General features: G+C 37.8%; 1 protein-coding gene across 4 annotated transcripts; it reads left to right on the forward strand.

Annotated features, from left to right (window-relative positions):
- The first annotated feature begins 4 nt into the window (after positions 1 to 4).
- On the forward strand, positions 5 to 22898 carry ZNF461 (zinc finger protein 461). 4 transcript variants are annotated; one of them, XM_008533754.2, is made up of 6 exons: positions 5 to 192; positions 1762 to 1853; positions 9861 to 9902; positions 11065 to 11191; positions 11999 to 12094; positions 21217 to 22898. In XM_008533754.2, the coding sequence occupies exons 4-6, from the start codon at positions 11074 to 11076 to the stop codon at positions 22605 to 22607; spliced, it is 1605 nt and encodes a 534-aa protein (XP_008531976.2). In that variant the 5' UTR covers positions 5 to 192; positions 1762 to 1853; positions 9861 to 9902; positions 11065 to 11073; the 3' UTR covers positions 22608 to 22898. The 4 variants fall into 4 exon arrangements, with proteins under 4 accessions (XP_008531976.2, XP_008531974.2, XP_008531977.2 ...); XM_008533752.2 differs by lacking the exon at positions 9861 to 9902; XM_008533755.2 differs by lacking the exon at positions 1762 to 1853.
- The last annotated feature ends 1548 nt before the right edge of the window (positions 22899 to 24446 follow it).

A 24446-nucleotide genomic window follows, 5' to 3' on the forward strand; every position in this document is an offset into this window, starting at 1 on the left:
TCCCGCCTCCTTCCTCTGGACTACGTTTCCCAGAGGCCGCAGCTGTGCACCTACTTCCGGTGGGGCCGGCGGCGGAGTGGTCCGCAGAGGCAGGTGCTACCCTGGTCCTGTCTCGTAGGCCGGGCTCGGCCTGCGGCCTCACCTGGAGTCGAATCAGGACTCAGCCCAGAGCCCTTCCTGGGGATGCTGAAGGTGAGGAATCCGAGAGCCCCAGGGCCGGGCAGGAGGAGTGTGGACTATTAGGCCTTTAAGTGCGGGGGCAGCCCGGGGGAGGTGGACTGAGTTGCTGTGAGTGCGTGAGAAACTCGAGTTTGAGTCCGCACTAAGTGTTCGTGTGTTTGTTGTGACAGAGCCTGGATTCGTGATCGTGCTTTTGTGACAGTGTAATTGTGTGCTTGACCGTTTGTGTGAATGGAGTTTGTATGTGATTGTGACCACGACTGCGGGTGGTTATTTGTGTAAGCCCCATTTACTTACATAAAAGAAAAGCGCATTTACACAAACGTTACCCCCAGGATCACGCAATCAGGCAGTTAGGGAGACATTCCAGTAGCACCTGTAGATTCATACACACGACACAAAGCCAAAATCTCAAAATCCATCCCATGTATATCATCATCTCACAGCCCCAGACAAAGCCACATATACGGTAAAAAAACTACCCACTTAGTACTCATCCCCAATAGTTACCCGAAGATCTCACACATATCACCAGGAATCATAGAAACATAGTTACCGTGGTCACAGACAACGTCTGCTTGACACCACACTCAAGGTCACACAAAGTTTGAGCTCCAAGAAAGGCCTGGTGTCTCATAATTCTCTAGCTCACTGCTTCTGCCGTTCCTCTTAGAAACGCCTAGAACAGGAGTAAAGAATGGCACTGTTGCACATTCAAAAACAGTGTCTAAAATGATCAGGTGCTACTTATCTGAAATGTTCATATTAAGTTTTAACATTCCTTTGTTAAATTATTTAAAGTAGAAGTTATCTATAGTTCTCAACCACTCTGAACATTTTACTGCAAATGCTTTCACCCTCTTTAATATGCATATATATGCTTATGTACATAGGAATTTTTTCCCCAAAGATTAGACTACAATACACATTGTTTTGTAATTTATTTTTTTTTTGTAATTTTTATTAGAAGATATTTAGGTCTTTTTGTCTGTGTTCAGGGATTAAATTGCCAAAGATTTTCCAGGATGCTTCCAGGTCTGATTCTTTAATTCTCACCGGTACTTCAAACTAAAAACTCACTATTTATTTTGCTCCGGAAATTTTTGTTCTATTTATTTCTTCTTTTCCTTCTTTGTTGTTTTAGTCTCTATTTTTTAAATTCCTGTTACAGGTATATTAGGTATTTTGGGTCATTTCCTGTTTCCCTGATATTTTCATAATGTCCATTTCCTTTTCTTTTTCCTCCTAATTCTGTGAGGATCTGGTCAGGATAGGTCTGAGCAGGTCACTTGGGTCCATTTCATCGTAGTGTGGGGACCCTGGTCTGCCTCTCTAAATCCCTCCTGCTAAAGAACTTGGGCCCGGTCTTCCCTGAATCCATCCTGCTGTAGCTGGGTTCCCTCCTTGTTTGGAGTAAAGTTGGGATTTGTCCAACTTCTCTCTGATTTATTACATATGTGTGTATAGGGACCAGGAATAGGAGACATGAAGGGGCAAGAAAACTGCCAGTCTAAATTAGCACTTTGGGAACTCAGAGACAAAACCATCTTATGTTTTTTTTTTTAAACTGCTCTCATCCAGCAACACTTTCTTTGGACTCTGATTTTCTTCTAAAGTGGAACCAAGAAGAGAACTAATAAATACATTGAATTCTAAAAAAAGCCATGGACCATGTAAGTTGGTATTTTCTTGTTCCTAACTGAAGTATTCTTTTTTTCTGTAGTTCATATGAATATTTGCATTTTTTATCCTGATGTTGTTACCTAACTGGATCTTCTACAATAACTTACTAGTGAGTGAGTAAGTGATGGTGCCAGAAATTCAGGTTTTTCCTTGTTTTGCTCCTTTCTTCTCTAACCACCGTTCATCTACTTAGTCAATTAATCATTCCTCATTTCTCATATGCTGTCTTCTGCCAGGCACAAGGAGAGAACAGAAATACTTCTTTTGAGGGAAATATTAATGTTTCTCTTGTCAGAACTTTGGTTTGAAATATTAACATATTTATTGAGTACCTACTATGTGATAGGCACTCTTCTGGGTAACTAGGAATAAATCAGTGGGGAAAAAAAATCAGACACATACAAATCATCCCTAGTGGAACTTAACTTGTAGAGAGAGAGTCACAAAATAACTAACTTATATAGTGCAAGACTTAAGACACACTGATATATATATACTTACAGAGATAGATATATGTATACTTATGAACACAAAATAATTATATGATAAAACTAAGACCAAAGAGCAAATATATGTCTTATCAATAAATGTATATAAGCTTTAGTTCACCTATTAAAAGAAAAAGGCTTTCAGATTGAGTCATAAAGAAAAACTTAACTCTCTACATCAGACATTTACGTGATTCAGAAAGGATAATAAAAAAATGGACAAATTACATCAGGTAAATGGAAACTAAAAGAAAACAGACTAAAATTCAGGTTCTATCACACCATTAAACATGGCAAAGAAGGGCACTATATAATTCTAAGGTGTAAATTTCAAAATGAAGATGTAATAGTTATGAATACACTTGCATCAATTATTATAGCAGCAACCTTCCTAAAGCAAATAGAAGAGCAGATAGAAGAAGAAATTGACACTTGCCAGCAGTAGGGAACATTAATTTACTCTCTCAGTCAAAGTCAAGCCAAGTGGACAAAATTTAGTAAGGATATAGAAGTACTAAATAATATACTCCATGAAATGTACCTTATTGATAATATAGAAAATTCTGTATCCTAATAATAGTGACTGTGCATTCTTGTCAAGTGTCCATGAATCATTCGGAAAAAAATGACAAAATATTAAGCCACAGTAAAGTCTAAAAAGTAGAAATGATAAACAGTATCCTCTGAACACGGTGAAATACAACTAGAATTTAATAACAAAATCAGAAAAAATAGTTACTCTTGCCAACAATTTATAAAATCTGTTTTAATAACTCCTAGATCAAAGAAGAAATAGAATCTAAAAGTAAAGAATTTCTGGTAATCAGTGATAGCAATACATATTGGAAGCCATGGGATTTAGTGAAAGCAAGACTCTAAAGGAAAGTTATAGCTTTAAATTCTTCCAACAAAAAATAATGAAAATATATGTTAAAAGGAAATATGGAAGGGATTTACAAAGATAAAAATTATAGGCTTTAGAGAATAGGAAATAATTATAACTAATAAGATAAATCTATAAGATAAATCACTAACCCTTGAATCAGGAAAGAAATGGGAGAAAGCACAAATATACCATTTTCAATTGCTCTCTCTTTTTGAGATCTGAATTTCTGTTTGTTGTCATTTCTCTTTAGCCTGAAGATATTCCCTTAGCATTCCCTATAGTTTATATCATCTAGTGACAAAGCTTCTCAGCTGTCTTTATGTGAAAATGTCTTTATCCTACCTTAATTTAGAAAATAAATCTGAAAACAGGCTTTCTTCCTCTATTTTATGGAAGAGTTTTTTGTAGAATTAGTATAATTTCTTCCTTTATTGTCTGATAGAATTCACCAGTAAAGGCATCTGTGGTAGGCACAATAATGACCCCCCAAAGATGTCTACCTGTGAATATGTTACCTTACGTGGCAAAAGAGACTTCACAAATGTGGTTAAGAGTTTTGAGGTAGGGAGATTATCTTGGATTATCTGAAGAGCCAGTGTCAGAGGGAGATGTGAGGATGGAATACGCATACTTCTGTTAGAGAAATGCAACCTTACTGGCTTTGAAGATGGAAGAAGGGGGCCACAAGCCAGGGAATATAAGTGGCCTCTGGAAGGTAGAAAAGGCAAGGAAATGGACTCTCCCAGGAAATGCCAGAAAGGCGCGCGCCTTGATATAGTCCGCTGAAACCCTTGTTGCACGTCTAACTTATAGAACCGTAAAGTAATAAATCTGTTGTTTTAAGCTACAACATTTGTAGTGATTTGTTGCAGCAGCAGTAGAAAACTAGTCTACCATCTGAGTTTGGAGTTTTCTTCATGGGGATATTTTAATTTCTTTAATAGATATAGGGTTTTGGGGATTTTTATTTCTTCTTGAATCAGTTTAGTAATTTGTCTTTCAAGGAATTAGTTTACTTCAACTTAGATGTCAAATTTATTGGCATAAAGTTCATAATATTCCTTTATTATCCTTAAAATGCCTGTCATATAATGTAGTGAGGTACTCTTTTTAATTCCTGATATTGATAATTTGTCTTTTTTTCTTGATCAGTATACTAACACTTTATCAATTTTATTGATCTTCTCAAAGAACTAACTTTTAGTTTTACTGATTTTTCTTTCTAGTTTGCCCTTGCTATTTCATTGATTACTGACCTTATTTATTCTTTCCTTCTGCATACGTTGGGTTAATTTTCTCTTCTCTTTCCAGCTTAAAATTCCCTTTCCTCTTTTCCCCATAGGTTATTTAGAAGAGTGTTCTTTAACTTCCGAATATTTGGGGACTTTATCAGATTTTTCTGATAATTCATTTTTAACTTATTTCTTTTGTGGTTAGAAAACATATTGTGTAATTTCAATTCTTCTAAATTTATTGCGACTTGTTTTATGGCCCAAAATGTGGACTATCTTGGTGAATATTCCATGTGCACTTGAAAAAAAAGTTGGTATTATACTGTTATTGGGTAGACTTTTTATCAGTTAGGTCAAGTTGTTTGTAGTGATGATACACTATTCTGTGTCTTCACTGATTTTTTATCACTTGGCGTATGAATTACTGAGAGAGAACTGTTGAAACATTGTGAATTCGTCTGTTACAGTTCTGTCAGTTTTTGCTTTATGTATTTTGAAGCTCTGTTATTAGGTACATGCATATTTAGGATTGCTGTCTTCTTGATGATTTGACCCCTTTATCATGAAATATTCCTTTTGGTGATATTATTTTTCTTGAATTCTACTCTCTTCATTAGTGTAACTGCTTCAGCTTCCTTTTACTGTTGTTTCATGGCATATCTTTTTTTTCATCCTGTTATTTTAACCTGCTTTAACTATATCTCAAGTAAGACCATATAGTTTGATTCTACTTTTTTATCCAGTCAGACACTCTCTGCCTTCAAGTATCTAGACCAGGGGCTGGCAAACTATAGCATGCCAGCCACAGCCAGTCCACAGCCTGTTTCTGTATCACCCTCAAGCTAAAAATGGTTTGGCATTTCTGAAGGGTTATAAATAGATAAACCAACAGAAAAATATGTGATAGGGACTGTATGTGACTCACAGAGCCTAAAATATTTATTGTCTGACTCTTCAGAAAAAGTTTGCTGACCTCTAGATTGACTTTAAATTGAATGTAATTATTAGGTTTTAATCGATCATCTTGTCATCCCTTCTTTCTTCCTTTTTTTTCTATTTTCCTGCTTTCTCTTAGATTAGTCTTGTATTTTTTAGTATTTCATTTATCTCCATTATAGCATTATTAGCTGTACTGTTTTTACTGTTTTAGGGCTTGTTCTAAAGTATCCAGTGTGCCTTTAAAGAAACAATCTTACTAGAGTCTTCCAGTAATTTTATACAATTTCACATATAACGCAGAAATCTTACAGCTGAATACTTCTATTTCCCGCTCCCATCTTCTTTGCTATTATTGTTGTATATTGTATTTATAAATATGTTTAAACCACACATGCTTTTTCTCCTTTACATAGTCAGTTATCTTTTAAATAAATCATGAAATGAAAATAATATCTTTATTCACATCCAAATTTACCATTTCTGGCACTCTTCATTCCCTGTGGATGGAAATGTTTACCTAGTATCAATTTTTTTTCCACCCAAAGAACTTCCTTTAACATTTTTTGTAGGACATAGCTTCTGGTGAAGAATCCTCTCAGCTATTTTTTTGGTCTCAAAAACAAACCAAAATACCCCAAACTTTATTTCACTTTCATTTTAAAGGATTTTAGTTGGCTATAGAATTATAGGTTGACAGCTTTTTTTCAGCATTTTATAGATAGTGTTTTGTTGTCTTCTTGCCCCCATTGTTATTAATGAGAATTAATCTTTGATTTGTATTGTTGTTCCCCTCTGTGTGATGTATCTTTTTTGGGGGAGAAGGTCTGGCTGCTTTTAAGATTTTTTTCCTTATCCTTGGTGTTCAGAAGTTTTATTATAATGAGCATAGGTGTAGTTTCTTTGTATTTATGTAACTTGGGTCATAGGTCATTATGGCTCTGTTCACTTCCTTTTTTTTTTTTTTTTTGTTTTAAAGATTTTATTTTTTCCTTTTTCTCCCCAAAGCCCCCCGGTACATAGTTGTGTATTCTTCGTTGTGGGTTCCTCTAGTTGTGGCATGTGGGACGCTGCCTCAGCGTGGTCTGACGAGCAGTGCCATGTCCGCGCCCAGGATCCGAACCGACGAAACACTGGGCCGCCTGCAGCGGAGCGCACAAACTCAACCACTCGGCCACGGGGCCAGCCCCCCTGTTCACTTCTTTTTTGAATCTTTTTTCTCTGGGCTTCAGTGGGTGATTCCTAGAGACCTGTCCTGAAGTTTAGTGATCTTTTCTTTTACTGTGTTTAATCTGCTATAGATCCCATCAAACTAATTTTTTATTTCAGATAGTTCATTTATCAATTTCAGGATTTGCCTTTGGTTCTTTTTTAAAATACCTAAATTTCACAAGTCTTTGTCTGCTAATTTCAGCGTCTGAATCATTTGTGGATATTTTGTATTAAGTGATTTCTTTTCTTTTCTTTTCTTTACTTTTTGCTGAGGAAGATTCACCCTGAGCTAACATGTGGCCACTGACAGATGAGTGGTGTAGGTCTGCAGCCAGGAACCGAACCCGTGCTGCCAAAGCAGAGCACACCAAACTTAACCACTAAGCAACCAGGGCTGGCCCAAGTGATTTTTGCTTGAGTATGGGTCACATTTCCTTTTTTTCATTTCTAGTAATCTTTACTAGTAATCATTTCTATTAATCTTTTATTATATACTAAACATTGTATATTGTTGACTCTGGATTCTGTTAATCTCTTCTGAAGAAAAGAAATTAGCTTTATCGGATAATTACTTATAATTATACATAATGTAAAGCATAATACTTAAAGCATTATGGCACTGGAGCATAAATAGATCAAGGGAACAGAATAGAACATCCAGAAATACGGTAATTTAACCTGTGATAAAAGTGACATTTCAAATCAGTAAGCTAAAGATAGGGATTTTTTTTAACTGAGATATAATTGACACATAACATTATGTTAGTTTCAGGTATGCAACATAATGCTTTAATATATATATTGTCACTTATGAAGTGATCACCACAGTAAGTCTAGTTAACATCCATCACCACACATACTTAAAATTATTTTTTCTTGTGATGAGAACTTTTAAGATCTACTCTTTTAGCAACTTTCAAATATACTGTACAGTATTAATAACTATAGTCACCATGCTGTACATTGTATCCCCAGGGCTTATTAATTTTATAGCTGGAAGTTTATACTTTTTGACCACCTTCATCCATTTCACCCACCCACCTCCTCCCAGTTCTGGCAACCACCAATCTATTCTCTGTATCTATAAGTTTGACTTTTTGTTTTCTGTTTTTAGATTCCACATATAAGTGAGATCATATGGTATTTGTCTTTTTCTTTCTGAATTATTTCACCTAGCATAGTGGCCTCAAGGTCCATCCATGTTGTTGCAAATGGCAGGATTATACTTAGCTTGTTTCCACGTCTTGGCAGTTGTAAATAATGCTGCAGTGAACATGGAGTGCAGATATCTTTTGAGTTATTGTTTTCATTTTCTTCAGATAAATACTCAGAAGTAGAACTGCTGGATCACATGGTAGTTCTATTTTTAATTTTTTGAAAAACCTCTATTCTGTTTTCCATAGTGGCTGGACCAATTTACATTCCCACCAATGGTGCACAGGGGTTCCCTTTTCTCCACATCCTTACCAACACTTGTTATGTCTTGTCTTTTTGATAACAGCTGTTCTAACAGGCGTGAGGTGATATCTCACTGTGGTTTTGGTTTCCATTTCCCTGGTGATTAGTGACGTTGAGCACCTTTTCGTGTACCTGTGGGTCATCTGTATGGCTTCTTTGGAAAAATGTCTATTCTGATTCTCTATCCATTTTTTAATCAGATTTTTTTTTTCCTATTGAGTTGTATGAGTTACATATTTTGGATGTTAGCTCCTTATCAGATACATGTTTTGCAAATTTTTCTCCCATTCTGTAGGTTGCCTTTTCATTTTCTTGGTGGTTTCCTTTGCTGTGAAAAAGCTCTTTAGTTTGATGTAGTCCCACTTATTTATTTTTGCTCTTGGTGTCAAATTCAAAAAGATCATCATTGGGAGCCGGCCTGGTGGTGTAGTGGTTGAGTTCGTGTGCTCCACTCTGGTGGCCCAGGTTCAGTTCCTGGGGGCAGACCTACACATGCTCATCAAGCCATGCTGTGGCAGCATCCCACATACAAAACAGAGGAAGCTTGACACAGATGTTAGCTCAGCGACAATCTTCCTCCAGCAAAAAGAGGAGGATTGGCAACAGATGTTAGCTCAGGGCCAGTCTTCCTCACACACGCAAAAAAATGATCACCAAGACAAATGTCAAGGAGCTTACTACCTATATTTTCTTCTAGGAGTTTTGTGGCTTCAGGTTTTATTTTCAAGTCTTTAATCCATTTTGAGTTGATTTTTGTGTATGATGTAAGACAGTGGTGAAGTTTCATTCTTTGGCATGTGGCTGTCCAGTTTTCCCAATACCATTTATTGAAGAGATTGTCCTTTCTCATTGTATATTCTTGGCTCCTTTGTTGTAAATTAGTTGACCATATATGTGTGGGTTTATTTCTGGGCCCTCTAGAGGGAGAGTTCACATTGGGAGTGATTGTAAAGTTGGGTGATTAGCTGAACACAGAATTTAAGGGGAGAAGAGGTATGACAGTGGTGAGTGACAGCATAAAGGTGACCAGAGAGAAGGATTACTCGATATTTTGCAGATGTTGCAGTTACTACTACTGATGAGGTCTAGAGTAGTGACATAAGAAGTGAGTGAACTATGGTGGAAGACAAGATCATTGAAGTAGAGAGGAAGTCAGGGAACTGGGAGGCCAGGATACTAGAAGGAATAGGTATGTGGATATTTGAATCACTGAGAATTAAGGTAGCAGTAGTGTTGGAGATAGGGACACTGAGCCAGGAGCTAAAATTCCTGAGGGGCAGAAATCTGGATGTCAACAAGTCACTGCAACAGGGAGAGAGAATGCATAGTATAGTCTGATGCAGTGATGACATTAGATTTTAGAGACTGAGGGACAGTTGTCTGATACAAGCAAAGGGGCAGGGAGGACAGTGGTATGAAGATTGTAGGAGGAAAAACAGCCACACACCTGAGATGTCCTCCCAGGAAATGGTGTCCTCAGGGGAAAATGATTAATCAGTTACACATGGGAAACTTTGAACTTCTCCACAATTTTGAGTTTTTCAATTAGACATTATGAGAATTGGTGTAGGTTGATCTCACTGGGTGGAGAGACGTTTTGCTTTGTGAGGCATTAGGATTTGGTGGAGATATGATTGGTGCTTCCATATAGAAAGATTGAAGGTCTTTCCAGGAAATAAATGAGCACCAGTTACAAAACCAAATTTTATATTGAACTGGATATGCTAGACTTAGGTCACGTCTATGTGAGTCTGGATCATTCTACATCAGTATTCTCTAACTTAGGAACATGGAAAGTGTACAAGGAAGAGTGCTGGATGATAACAGGTAAGCTCTCCCAGGTGTAATTGCAAAAAGTGGAATGATATATGCCTTAGAAAAGACCTGAGAGATTTTGTCCACCATAGAAGTCCAAGTTTATGAGACTGATTAAATATTTTATTTATAAGATCAAATGTTATGCTACCAATTAAGGAAAAAAGATGTTAAGCTACTATTTTTGCTACATCACCACCCCAAAACTTAGTAGATTAAAATAACAATAATCATAGTTTGGCTCTCAAATCTGCAGTCTGAACAGGACTGAGTAGGGATGGCTCACTGCTGTTCTGACATGGGATCAGCTGTGATGGCCTGACTGGGAGCTGGATGATCCACTTTCAAGCTGGCTCCCTCACCTGCTTGCAAGTTGTTGCTGCATGTGAGCTAGGAGCTCAGTCAGGGCTGCGGTTTGGGGGCTGTCCTTCCTTTTCACATGAGCTATTCCATGGGCTGCTTGGGCTGCCTAGGAGCATGGTGACTGGGCTTCAAGAACAAGCGTCCCAAGAGAGTAAGACAGAAGTATGAGACATTTTTGTAATCTAGTGTCACAAGTCACATAGTCACTTCTGCTATACTCTACAAGTTCAGTAAGTCACAAGTGTTCTCCCAGGTTCAGGTTCGAGGGCAGAGGACATCGACCCCACACCAATGGTGGGTGGGTAGAGGGCAGGGCAAGATTACATTGAAGAAGAGCATATGGGGTGGGAGATGTTGCTCTGTCCGTTTTGGGAAAATACAATCTGCACCAGATGTTTACGTAAGAATTTGCATGAAAAGTAAAAATGGTTTTGACATGATAGTCATAATGATGAAAAAAAATCTTCAAGTCCTTTTCTCAATATGGATATTTTTGTAAGATATTCTGGAAAGATTCAAATTTTCCAACTATTTAACTTAGTTGGAAATCTCTGCTTATTTTCTTAATTTCTAGATGACTGATAAACAGAAGTTTTCCACTCTGTGCAAGAGGATGTGTCTTAATTGTTTAAGAGCACGTAGGCACTCTGCTTCAGTCTCCTTAAGTTCCTCTTTCGCCCGTGTCACCCAGCCTTAGTGTATAACACTCACTATCCCGTGCTTTCCTGCACTGCCTCCTTTAGCACCTCTTCTTCCTTTTGTAAAATGTTTCTTATAATTTCAAAAACATGACTGCGATTTGCCATTTCAGGGGTTGGTGATGTTCCAAGATGTGGCTATAGATGTGTCTCAGGAGGAGTGGGAGTGCCTGAACCCCGCGCAGAGGAATTTGTACAAAGACGTGATGTTGGAGAACTACAGCAACTTGGTTTCACTGGGTAAAGTTATCTGCCTCTAATAATTCAGAAGCTATTTCTTGGAATTTCTGCTTTCTCCACTATAGATTTTAGGGCTACCTTTCAAATAACTAGATGAATTTTCTCTTTGTGTAGAAATGAGCACAGCTAAATGGATGTGCACCTTCATTTTCCTCATCCTCACACCTTCCTCTGGTCCTTTCTTATAACTGACTTTCTTCCGGATGATTCAGCAGCAGAATTGGAATTCTGTACCATTAAAGCACGATGTGGTCAAAGAAACCAGGCTTTCTCTTTTGTTTCTCTGCACCGTACTAAAGCTGCAGGTGTACTAGCCTAGATTAAAACTAATCATATGGGTCCTGGATGTGAACCTCTTTAGTTTTCCTAATTAATGTCATGATGGGCTGGATGAAGAAGTGTCACTAGTTACAGCTCAAATGAACACTTCCATTTCCTACAACAAATGTACTCTCTTTTAAACAGTTTGCATTTGAAAGTTACATTCTAAGAACTTTGTGACTTGGAAAATATTTAACATTGAAAAATATCTGAGAATAAGTATCTCAGGAAGTTTCTTTTTTCCTCATAGCAAAATAAAGAGAGAAAGCTTAAATAAATTTAAATAACATTTCTTACCTATTTGTTTGCTTTGTTTCTTATGATTCTGAGTTTACCTGATATGAATATTTCATCCTTTCTCCTTTCTTCTGTAGACCTTATCAAGTACCATTTTGACCTATAGTTTATTTTTTAAAATCAATTTTAAATCACAGTATTGGGGTATTTCCATTTCCACCTGATCTCCATTTCTTTTCTTATAACCAGGACTTTCTGTTTGTAAGCCAGCTGTGATCTCCTCCTTGGAGCAAGGGAAGGAGCCCTGGATGGTTGTGAGGGAAGTGACAGGAGGAAGGTGCCCAGGTGAGTGAGCATTGATCAGGAAGCAGGAAGCTGTTCAAGGAGTAGGCCAGCTGCTCAGAATGTTGGGCTGGTAAGGTTATTTTAGACGGATTAGGAGGGAAAACCTGATTTTAAAACTTAATTACAAAGCTGTAGTAATCAAACAGTGTGGTACTGGCATACAGAGAGACATATAGATCACTGAGATAGACTAGAGAGCTTGGAAATAAACTCAGATATATGACCAAATGATTTTAGACAAGAGTGCCACGACCGTTCAATGGGGGAAATAACTATCTTTAATAAACACTGTTGAGAAAACTGGATATCCACATGCAAAGGAATAAAGTTGGATCCTTACCTTATGCTATACATAAAAATTAACTCAAAATGGATCAAGAACTAAATATAAGACTCAAAACTATAAAATACCTAGAAGAAAATGGAAAGCTTCATGACATTGGATTTGGCACTGATTTCTGGGATATGACACCAAGACACAGGTAACCAGAGCAAAATAGACAAATGAGAGTACCTCACATTTAAGAACTTCTGGGGGCTGGCCCCATGGCCGAGTGGTTAAGTTCACACACTCCACTTTGGCAGCCCGGGGTTTCACTGGTTTGGATCCTGGGTGTGGACATGGCAACGCTCATCAGGCCATGGTGAGGCAACATCCCATATAACACCACCAGAGGCACTCACAACTAGAATATACAACTATGTACTGGGGGTCTTTGGGGAGAAGAAGAAGGAAAGAAAAAAAGATTGGCAACAGATGTTAGCTCAGGTGCCAATCTTTAAAAAAAATTAAACACTTCTGTTCATCAAAGGATGCAATCAACAGAATGTTTAATTTTTCTTGTCTTTTCTTTCTCTCTCTCTCTCTTTTTTTTTTTGGTGAGGAAGATTGGCCCTGAACTAATATCTGTTGCCAATCTTCCTCTTTTTACTTGAGGAAGATTGTCACTGAGCTAACATCTGTGCCAGTCTTCCTCTGTTTTGTATGTGGGACACCACCACAGCATGGCTTGATGAGCAGTGTGTAGGTTTGTGCCCAGGATCTGAACCTGGGAACCCTGGGTTTGCAAAGTGGAACATGCAAATTTAACCACTACACCACCGGGCCAGCCCTCTTATCTTTTTTAAAAAAATCATGCAAGTTTTGCTTTGGTAGGTGATGGGAATACATTTTTTTAAAGTGTTATAAAGACATTTTCAATGGATCAAGAACATGTGAATAGATGTTCTAATGGAATACTTAAGAAAACTAAGATTGATTGGAAATTGGGAAAGTCAAAGAAAATTACTACATTGAGGAGGTAGAGATGGCAGAGGGATGATTCAGAAGGAAGAAGTTCATCTAGGAAGATGTAGGGTCCTGGAGGCCAAGAGCAGGTTCATTCTACAGTTTAGAGGTCTTTGATGACGTCTGTGACTCATTGTAGTACTCCAGAACTGTGAGAGAGTATATTTCTATTGTTTTAAGCCAGCAGTTTGTGGTACTTTGTTATGGCAGCGCTAAGAAATCAATACAGAGTCATGGAAAACTGATACATACTCTCCTAAGTGTTTTGTTTTCATTTAAAGATGTCATTCCTTTATCAATTTTTGATGCCTGGCCAGGCCTTTCCTTTTGCATAGGTGTGATGATTTCTTTTTTAAAACTTTTATTTTGAAATAATTTTAGATTCAGAGGAGATTGCAAAGAAATGAACAGGGATGTCCCATGTGCCCTTCCTCTGGCCTCCCACAATGTTAACATCTTACACACTACAATACAATATCATACTGAGAAATTGACATTGGTACAATCCATAGAAACTTATTCAGATTTCACTAGTTATACATGCACTCAGTTGTGTATGTGTCTGTGTGTGTGTATAGCTCTGTGCAGTTTTATCACATAGAGCTTTGTATCACCACTGCAGTAGTCAAAATGCTAGACAGTACCATCACCACATGACTCCCTCGTGTTACCTCTTTATAGCTACACCCATCCTCCCTTATTCTTAGCCCTTGGCAGCCACTAATCTGTTCTACATCTATATTATTATGTTATTTCATGAATGTTACACAAATGGAATCCTACAAAATGTGTCCTTTTGAGATTGACTTTTTTTCTCTGTCTCATGTATATATATAGTACATGAATGTAATGAACACACACACGTATATATGAACATAAACATACATATTATATATATATGTTCCTTACATTCATGTAAAAGTTTGTGTGTGTAAATAAGTCTGGGATAAAGCTCAAGCATGTAATTGCTGGGTGGTATGGTAAGCTGCCACACTGTTTTCCACAATGGTTGTACCATTTTACATTCCCATCAGCAATGTGTGAGTGGTCCCCAGTTGCGCTGAATCCTAGCCAGCATTTCATGTTATATCTGTTTCTCATTTTAGCCATAGTATAGGCGGATAGTGATATTTCATTGTGGTTTTAATTTGAATTTCCTTAATGGAAAATTATGTTGAACATCTTTTCATGTGTTTATTTGCCATCTGTATATCCTCTTCACTGAAATGTCTATTCATATCTTTTGCCCATTTTCAAATCTGATTGGTTTTTTACTGTTGAATTTTCAGAGTTCTTTAGGTTCTCTAGATAGATATATATATATATATCCCTGCATATAGAGGATATATATGTCATTATAATCCTTTAACAATTTTTTTTCTTTGAGATTTTCTCTTTCACCCATGGATTATGTAGAAATGTTATTTGGAAGTGTTTGGAAATTTTCCTCTTGTCTTTCTTTTATTGATTTATAGTTTGATTCCATTATGGTCTCATGTGAAAGTTAGAGGGAGCTTTCCACGAGAGTCTTTCACTTCTGACACCAATTGCAATTTCAGGTGTTCCCAAGACCGTCTTCAGCTTTGATAATTCACTAGAAGGATTCATAGAACTCAGAGAAAGCTGTCATCCTCACAGTTACAGTTTATTACAGCAAAAGGATACAGATTATAATCAGCCAAGGGAAGAAGTACATAGGGCTGAGCCTGCGAGAGTTCTGAATGCAGAGCTTCCAGTTGTCCTCTCCCAGTGGGGTCATGGACAGTGCTGACTTTTCCCATCAACTGTGTGTGATAGTATGCATGGAGTATTGCCAAATAGGGAAGCTCACCTGAGCCTTGATATCTAGAATTTTTATTGGGGCTCCTTGTTGGCTGTCCATGTAGCTGACTTATAATTTCCAGCCCTTGAGGAGGTAGAGCTGATACCATTAGTCTCAGTCTCTCCAGAGGAGAATTCCTGCCACATGGCTCAAAGCCTCCAACATAAATCCCATTATTAGAATGTCTGGTGGCCGTGGCCCCACATAAACAAAGACACTCTTTGTAGAGATTACTTCCCTGGAGATGAAGACAAAACCCAGACCTCTCTTTAAGTAAGGTTAAATTCTTTACTATGTACATTGCAGAACATACTCAATATGATTTTGATTCTTTTAAATTTAAGGTTTGCTTCATGACCCCGAACATGGTCTGTCTTGGGGAATGTTCAGTGTGTGCTTAAAAACATTGTGTATTCTGCTGTTGGGCAGCACGTTCCATAAATGTTAATTACATCCTATTGGTTGATGGTCTTGTTCAGCTCTTCTGTATCCTTGTGGATTTTCTGTGTAGTAGTTCTGTCAATTGCTGAGAGTAGGATACTTGAGTCCCCAGCTATAACTGTAATTTGTGTATTTCTTCTTTCAGCTGTATCAGTTTTTGCTTCATGTATTTTGAAGCTCTGTTGGTGGTGGTGATTAGTTTTCTTTACTCCAAAGTCTGCTTTATCTGATATTAATATAGCTATTTCTACTTTCTTTTAAGTAATGTTTACATGATGTATATTTTTCTATCCTTTTACTTTCAACTTCGCTGTATCATTATGTTTGAAAGGAGTTTCTTGTAGTCACCATGGTTTTTGTCCATTTTGCCAATTTGTCTTTTAATTGGTGATTTAGACCATCTGCATTTAAAGTAATTATTGATATGTTAGGGCTTAAGTCTGCCTTTTTGTTGTTTTCTACTGGTTCCTTCTATTTCCTGTTCTTCTGTTTCTTTTTTTTTTTCCTACCTATGAATTACTCAAATATTTTTAGAGTTCCATTTTTATGTATTTATAATGTTTTTAATATATTGCTTTGGGTTTTTTTTTTGTTGTTTTTAGTGTCTGTTCTAGGTATTACCATATGTATACATATTTAATCATAATCTGCTGGTGTTGACATTTTACCACTTCAAGTGAAGTGCAGAAACCTTACATCCATTAGGTCTCTTTACCCTGCCCAATTTTAGTATAATTGTTTTAAGTATTTCTTCTACAGACATTGATCACCACATGAGATAGTGTTATAATTTTTGTTTCAATTATAAAATAGGATTAAAGAAACTCATGGGATGAAGGATAGTCTATTATGTTTACTTCTATTTCTGCCTATTCGATTGTTCTTTTCTTTTCTTTTCTTTTCTTTGAGGAAGATTACCCCTGAGCTAACTACTGCCAACTACTGCCAATCTTCCTCTTTTTGCTGAGGAAGACTGGCCCTGAGCTAATATCCATGCCCATCTTCCTCTACTTTATACATGGGACGCCTACCACAGCATGGCTTTTGCCAGGCAGTGCCGTGTCCGCACCCGGGATCCAAACCAGAGAACCCCAGGCCGCCGAGAAGTGGAACGTGCGCACTTAACTGTTGCACCACCAGGCCAGCCCTTATTGTTCTTTTCTATCTGAAGGTCTCAACCTTCTTCTATTATCATTTTCTTTGTGTTGGGGAGCTTCCTTTAGCCGCTCTTTAAGGGCAAGTCTGCAAAAACAAATTCTCTTAGTTTTCCTCTGTCTGAGAATGCCTTTTGTTTCTTCTTCATTCCTTAAGGATAGTTTCACTGGGTGTGAAATTTGAGATTGACAGTTCTTTTCTTTCAGCACTTAAGAAAGTATTGTGTCACTTCCTTTTGGTCTCCATGGTTTCACATGAGAAATCCATAGTCTTTCAAATTGATGTTTCTTTCTTATCAATATATAATGTATGTTTCTCTCTATTTTTTAAGATTTTTTTCTTTGTCCAGCTTTCAGAAATGTATATCTTGGTTTTGGTTTCTTTGGATTTTTCTTATTAGGAATTTACTCACTTTCTTAAATCTGTAGATATGTGTCTTGTACAAAATTTGAGAAGTTTTTAACCATTATTTCTTTGAATACTTTTTCAGTCTCACAGTTTTTCTCCTCTCTTTCTGGTAATCATATGATATGTTATTGTCCCACAGGGATTGAGGTTCTGTTCTTTTTCTTTAAGTGTGTTTTTTTAATTATTGTTCAGATTAAGTGAATTCTGTCTTTAAGTTCACTGAATTTAGCCTCTGTCATCTCTGCTCTGCTCTTAAGATCATTCAGTGTGTCTTTTATAATGGTTATTATATTTTTCATTCCATTTAGTTCCTTTTATAACCACTATTTTTTCTGAGATATTCTGTTTTTTCATTTGTTTCAAGAGAATTTGGAATGTCAATACCTTTTTATGAAGACTGCTTTAAAATCCTTCAGATAATTCCAACATCTGATTCATCTTGGTATTGGTATCAGTTGATTATCTTTTCTCCTTCAGACTTTGGTTTTCCTGGCTTTCGGTATGATTTTCAGTGTGTCTGGACATTTTAGTTACCATGTTCAGAGAGTCTTGATTTTATTTAAATCTTCTATTTTAGCAGGTGGTCACCCTGTTAGGCTTAGTGTATAGATCTGGCCTACTTTTGTAGGTTTTAGTTCTAATGGCAGCTTAGTTTTCAGAGCCCTTGCAATGTTATTCTGATCTTCATACCTCTGGTACTGCTGGAGCTCCTACTCAATCCCTGATGGTGTTGTCTGCAAGGACAGAAAGCTTCCACAGACACCCACTGTAGCTGGGCCACTTTCTGCAGAATGGGAGAGGCAGATATAGACACCACTGGGCATGGATTTTCTTATGCCACTGAGTGGCGAGTGGGGAGATGCAAGACTCTGCTAATGCTGCCCTTCTGAGTGGATTGATCTGTCAGCCAATGCCCTGGTTGTGAAGTAGGGGCTGGGACAGCGAGAGACTTCCTCTTGCTGCTGCTACTGGTGGATCAGGCACTGGGACTTCTTGCTGCTCCTGCAGCTAGCTGATGAAACTGTTGCTGGGGCCCAGGTTGTGCAGAGGGGCCGGGGATCCTACTAGGTCTGTAGGGCTTGCATGTTCCTGGTCATTTGGCTGAAGAGAACAGACTTATATCTTGATTTGTATGTGTGTGTGTGTGTGTGTGTGTGTAGGCCTCTTCAGTGCCTGTTATAGGGGTATATGGGAGATAAAAAGAAATCCCACGGAACTTATCATGTGGTAATTCCTCAAGTCCAGAGAATCCTAACCAGTCTACCTTCTTCATTCCATCTTTTAAAGTTCCTTTGTTCTTGTCTGGTAGGTAATTTCTAGGATTTTTAGTTATATTTAGGGGAAGAAGCAGGGGAATGTGAGTCTACACAATCTGTGTGGTTGAGATTTTAAATCTTTTTTTAAGTTACCCTTAGATCAGTCAGAGAAAAACAAATACTGTATGATTTCACTCACAAGTGGAAGATAAACAAACACATAGATAAGGAGAAACAGATTGTTGGTTACCAGCGGGGAAGGGGGAGGCAGAAGGAAGAAAGGGGTAAAGGGGCACATATGTATGGTCACGGATGAAAACTAGACAATTGGTGGTGAACGTGACGCAGTCTATAGAGAAGCTGAAATATAATAATGTACACCTGAAATTTACACAATGTTATAGGCCAATATGACCTCAGTAAAATAATAAATAAATAAAATGAACCTTAGAATATGCATTTTCTGTGATATTTGCTTTGATTTGCTTTGATTTCTTTAAACAGGAAGATCATATAGACAATGTAAGTGCACAGCACTTCATTTTTGTTCCTCCCAAAGCCAGTCTTTTTCTTGTAGCAGTTTTTATTTTTGCTTTTTCTTAAGTAATTGCCATTATCCGATCTTTCCAAAGAAGTAAGCTTAGTGAAACAGCTGGTTTTCACACTCATTTTATCTAGTGGTATAAACAAGGAGGGGAACAAATACAACTGACTTCTGGCAGACACGCAACTTGGCTATTAAGATCAGCTTGGAATGCGTGTAGCCCACTAGCTGGTACCACGGAGCTTTCTGCGTCTTGTCATGGTGTTTTCCAGAGAGAATGGAATGTTTCATTTAATCTGAGGTATCTTATCTGTCTGGTGAGTTGTTAAGAGCTGAGTGTTATCAGTGCCAGGAAGCTACCTGCATGCTTCTCCTTGATCCCGTCCCCTGCTACATCTCCAGAGATAACCATAATCTTGAATTTTGTTATGACTATTCAGTTTTTTAATAGTTTACCACACTTGTGTATGCCCTTAAACACTATCTTATTGTGTTTTGCTTGTTTTTGAGTTTTTAAAAATGATAATGCTTATGTCTCTTCTGTGATTTGGTTATTTCGTACCACATGGTTTCTAATAATTTTCCCATACTGTTTTATGACTGAGTTCATTTTCACAGCTGTTTAATACTCCATCCCACAATTTTCTGGCTGTTATAATTTGGATTGTTTGTAAATTTTGCTAATATATACAATGGTGCTATGACTATTCTTACACATGTCTCCCTACAAGATTTTCTTCAGGCTATTTACTAGAATTAGAATTGCCACATCATAGAACATGTACATCTTCAATGTTATATTACACTAAATTCTTTTCCTAAGTGTTGGTACTAATGTATGTTACTGCTGGCTGTGTGTGATAATTCTGGTGGTTCATCTTAACAACAAATGAAATTCTTAGACATTTTAATTTTTACCACTGTAATGAATATGAAATTGTATTTCATTATATTTTAATTTGAATTCCTTTGCTTCCTGATGAGTTTGAGCATTTTTGCGTATGATTATTTAACATTGGTGTTTCCTCTTCTGTGAAATGCCTATTCAGATTTTATTCCCATTTTTCTTTTAGTTTATCTCTTTTCTAGTTAGCCTTTTTGTCTTTAAGATATCCATTCTACCTTGAGGTGTTTTTTATATTTATATCCTTATTTTTTCCCATAAGCTTTACAGTTTTTCCTTTAACTTCTCTAAGTCTTTAATCCGTTTAGAGTTTATCTTTATGTATTTATGGTGTATGCTAGGGATCAGAGGTAATTGTTTTTTCATATCTATAGCTAGTTGTTCTAATATCATTCATTAAATAATTTATTTTTTCTTCTCACCCTTCTGCTGTGTATCCTGTGTGGGTCTGTATCTGGTCTTTGCATGGGTCAAGCCCTATGTGAATACCACACTGTCTTAATTTACAAGTCTTGATGATAATTCTTTATCATAGGTCGGAGAAGTTCTCTGACTTTGTTTTTCTTCAGGAATGCTTTGGCTATGCCATATATATACATATATATATATATATACACATATATATATATATACACACACACACACACACATATATATATATATACATATGTATGTTTGTTTTTTTAAAGATTAGCACCTGAGCTAACAACTGTTGCCAATCTTCTTTTTTCCCCCCGCTTTTTATTTTTCTCCCCAAATCCCCTCAGTACATAGTTGCATATTTTAGTTGTGGGTCCTTCTGGTTGTGGCATATGGGATGCCACCTCAGCATGGCCTGACGAGCGGTACCATGTCCGTGCCCAGGATCCGAACTGGTGAAACCCTGGGCTGCCAAAATGGAGCACTCGAACTTAGCCATTGGGCCACGGGGCCGGCTGCCTCTTGTAGATTCTGAGTTGATCTCATTCCAAAACTGACTCTGGTCAATTCTGATTCAGTTGATCTAGAATGTTTCCTTAATATCCATACTTGCAACAAGTTCCCAAGGTGATTCTGAGGCAGATCAAAATTTCAGAATAATTGCCTTGACTTGTTAACTAACTCCCTCACTTTTATCATGAGCTCTCATTTCTCTGTGTCCTCCTTACCATTTTTTCATTCGATTGCATTACGATATTTAAGAGCTCTCCAAACCTTTCATTTCTTATGTGAATTATTTTCAGTTATCTCTCTTTTGTACCATAGATATTTTATTTCTCTTGTAACACAAAACCAACAATTAAATTGTCTTTCTTATCTTTCAGACTTGGTGTCCAGGTGTAAGCCCAAGAAGTTAGCTCCAAAAAGAATTTATGAGACAGAATCATCCCAGTGGGCAATCATGGAACAATTTAAAAGCCATAATCCTGAGAAGTACATTTTCAGAGATATTTGGGAATGCAAAATTCAGTTTGAGAGACAACAGGGACAACAGGAGGGCTATTTCAGGCAGTTTATTATCAACCGTGAACACGTGCCCATATTTAGCCAACATACTTTACTCACTCAGGAATTTTATAATAGACAGAAAATCTTTGAATGTACAGAATGTAGAAAAAACTTCAGTTACCATTTATTCTTTAGTCATCACAAAAGAACTCATTCTAAAGAAAAACTTTCTGAATGTAAGGAATGTGCAGAAACTGTTAATACATCATACCTTACTGAACAACAGAGAATTCAAAATAGTAACAAGTGCAGTGAATGTAAAGAATGCTGGAAGGCTTTTATTCATTGCTCACAATTTAAACATCTGAAAATTCATAATGGTGGAAAACGCTATGAATGTAAAGAATGTGGGAAGGCCTTTAATTATGGCTCAGAACTTATTCTCCATCAGAGAATTCACACTGGTGAGAAACCCTATGAATGTAAGGAATGTGGGAAGGCCTTTAGGCAGCGATCACAACTTACTCAACATCAGAGACTTCATACTGGTGAAAAACCCTATGAATGTAAGGAATGTGGGAAGGCTTTTATTCGTGGCTTTCAACTTACTGAACATCTGCGGCTCCATACTGGAGAGAAACCCTACGAATGTAAAGAATGTGGAAAGACCTTTAGGCATCGCTCCCACCTTACCATACATCAGAGAATTCATACTGGTGAGAAACCCTATGAATGTAGAGAATGTGGAAAGACCTTTAGCTATCACTCAAGTTTCTCTCACCATCAGAAAATTCATTCTGGCAAAAAACCTTATGAGTGTAGTGAATGTGGGAAGGCCTTTTGCGATGGCTTACAGCTTACCCTGCATCAGAGGATTCATACTGGTGAGAAACCCTATGAGTGTAAGGAGTGTGGGAAGACTTTTAGACAGTGCTCACACCTCAAAAGACATCAGAGAATTCATACTGGTGAGAAACCTCATGAATGTATGATATGTGGAAAGGCCTTTAGACTTCATTCACACCTTATTCAACATCAGAGAATTCATACCGGTGAGAAGCCCTATGAATGTAAGGAATGTGGGAAGGCCTTTAGCTATCATTCAAGCTTCTCACACCATCAGAGAATTCATTCTGGGAAGAGACCTTATGAGTGTGGGAAGGCCTTTAATCATAGCTTAGAATTTAATCTACATCAGACACTTCATACTGTTGAGACGCCAGTAAGGTTTCCTCTCTTCTCCCCCCATGCTAGTCTAGCATCCTGAAATGATTTTTGGAATTACACATTTTCTTTTTTTTTTTTAAGGGAAAGCTTGGTAAAATACTGAATTTCATTAGTATTGATTTATTTCAGTAAACTTTGAAGGTCAAATTTATTTTTTCAAGTGGGAAAATGGAAAAGTTATTAAAAGATAAAAATTGCTATCTTCAATGTTGTTTCCGAGTTATTGTAGTGACCACTATTGGAAATAAATTTTATATAATTGTTTGTTTTTGTGGAAACCAGTGAAGTGTGGCAAAAATAAAATGAAAACAATTTCTCCCCATCCCACAAATGCCTGAGATATCCAATATGTGTGTGTTGCTCCTTTCTTCATGCTCTGACATACCTGCACATATGAAGGTTTACTGCATGTGTGTGGAAGAGGTTTTACCTCCTATAGTGACATACTTCATGGCAATTTGTCTTTTTCACTTAGTAAATAGTCATGGAGGGGCCTATTTCTTTGTATGTCTCATAGTTTTTTGTTTAAAATGGACACTTTAGGGGGCTGGCCTGGTGGTGTAGTGGTTAAGTTTGTGTGCTCCACTTCAGCGGCCTGGGGTTTGCAGGTTCAGATCCCAGGTGCAGACCTATACACCGCTCACCAAGCCATCCTGTGGCGGTGTCCCACATATAAGATAGAGGAAGATTGGCATAGATGTTAGCTCAGGGACAATCTTCCTTACACACACACACAAAAAGACACCTTAGGTAACATGTTTTAGCAACTCTGGATACTGATTTCCCCACCCTCCTTTCTAAGTGTTGATAATCTGTGGCCCTCAATCAAACCCAGAGTCTTTCTTGTTTTATTTTACAGTTTTCTAGTAGAGTGATACTGTCTTACAGCCCTTTAAAAGGGGTGAGGATAAAGCTTTCAGGGCCACTTTTCATAAGGAACTTTGCCACAGGGTTCCATGGGTGTTTGTTTTTTGTTTTTTTTTTTTTTTAAAGATTTTATTTTTTTCCTTTTTCTCCCCAAAGCCCCCCAGTACATAGTTGTATGTTCTTCGTTGTGGGTCCTTCTAGTTGTGGCATGTGGGACGCTGCCTCAGCGTGGTCTGATGAGCAGTGCCATGTCCGCGCCCAGGATTCGAACCAACGAAACACTGGGCCGCCTGCAGCGGAGCGCGCGAACTTAACCACTCGGCCACGGGGCCAGCCCCTCCATGGGTGTTTTTTGCCTATAACCTGAGGATCAGAATCTGTTTTGCTGACAGAGGCATAGGCAGCAGCACCAGCAAAGGTATTTTGCAGGGTCTTAGTGAGCCATCTGGTTTTGGAGTGTAGACTTTAGCATGCCACATGGTGACTGCTCTTCCTTTACAGAAGCAATCACCAGTGGGCCTGAATCTTGCACAGCGTATCAGTCTTTCTCTTGAGTGAACTTCAGAATGGGGGCCAATGTGTGGTTGAAACAAAATTAATGGTCTCAGGGTACAAGTCATTCCCCTGAGCCTAGCATCAGTAATTACTTATGCTGGAATTGAGACATCTGATTGAATCTGAGATAGGTTTGGGCAAGACACATGACCCAGGGGTACTTAAGGAGGGCCTCAGTCTCATTCCTGTAAATGCCAATTATCAAAAATTGTGACTTAGGTCAGTTAAATCTATAACAGGATTGTAGGACTCAGCAGCTACGCCATAAATCCGCAAAGCTCAAAGCATAAACTCACACACAGCACACAGCAGCACAGGTCAAACAGCATGCTTTCTAGCCAGCAGCAACTAAAAATGGACAGTTGTCAAAAAGCAGCACAGCTAGTTAGCAAGCCAAAGCATGAGAAGAAAAACCCCCGGTAGTAATGGTCATTGCCTAGATGCTATGCTCACTGCT

The sequence above is a fragment of the Equus przewalskii genome, chromosome 9 (assembly GCF_037783145.1).
Source record: "Equus przewalskii isolate Varuska chromosome 9, EquPr2, whole genome shotgun sequence".
Lineage (NCBI taxonomy): Eukaryota > Metazoa > Chordata > Mammalia > Perissodactyla > Equidae > Equus > Equus przewalskii.

Coding starts and splice junctions, on each gene's coding strand:
- ZNF461 (XM_008533752.2), top strand. Junction 11,192..11,998: donor CAGCAACTTGGTTTCACTGG/GTAAAGTTATCT, acceptor TCTTATAACCAG/GACTTTCTGTTTGTAAGCCA. Junction 12,095..21,216: donor GACAGGAGGAAGGTGCCCAG/GTGAGTGAGCAT, acceptor CTTATCTTTCAG/ACTTGGTGTCCAGGTGTAAG.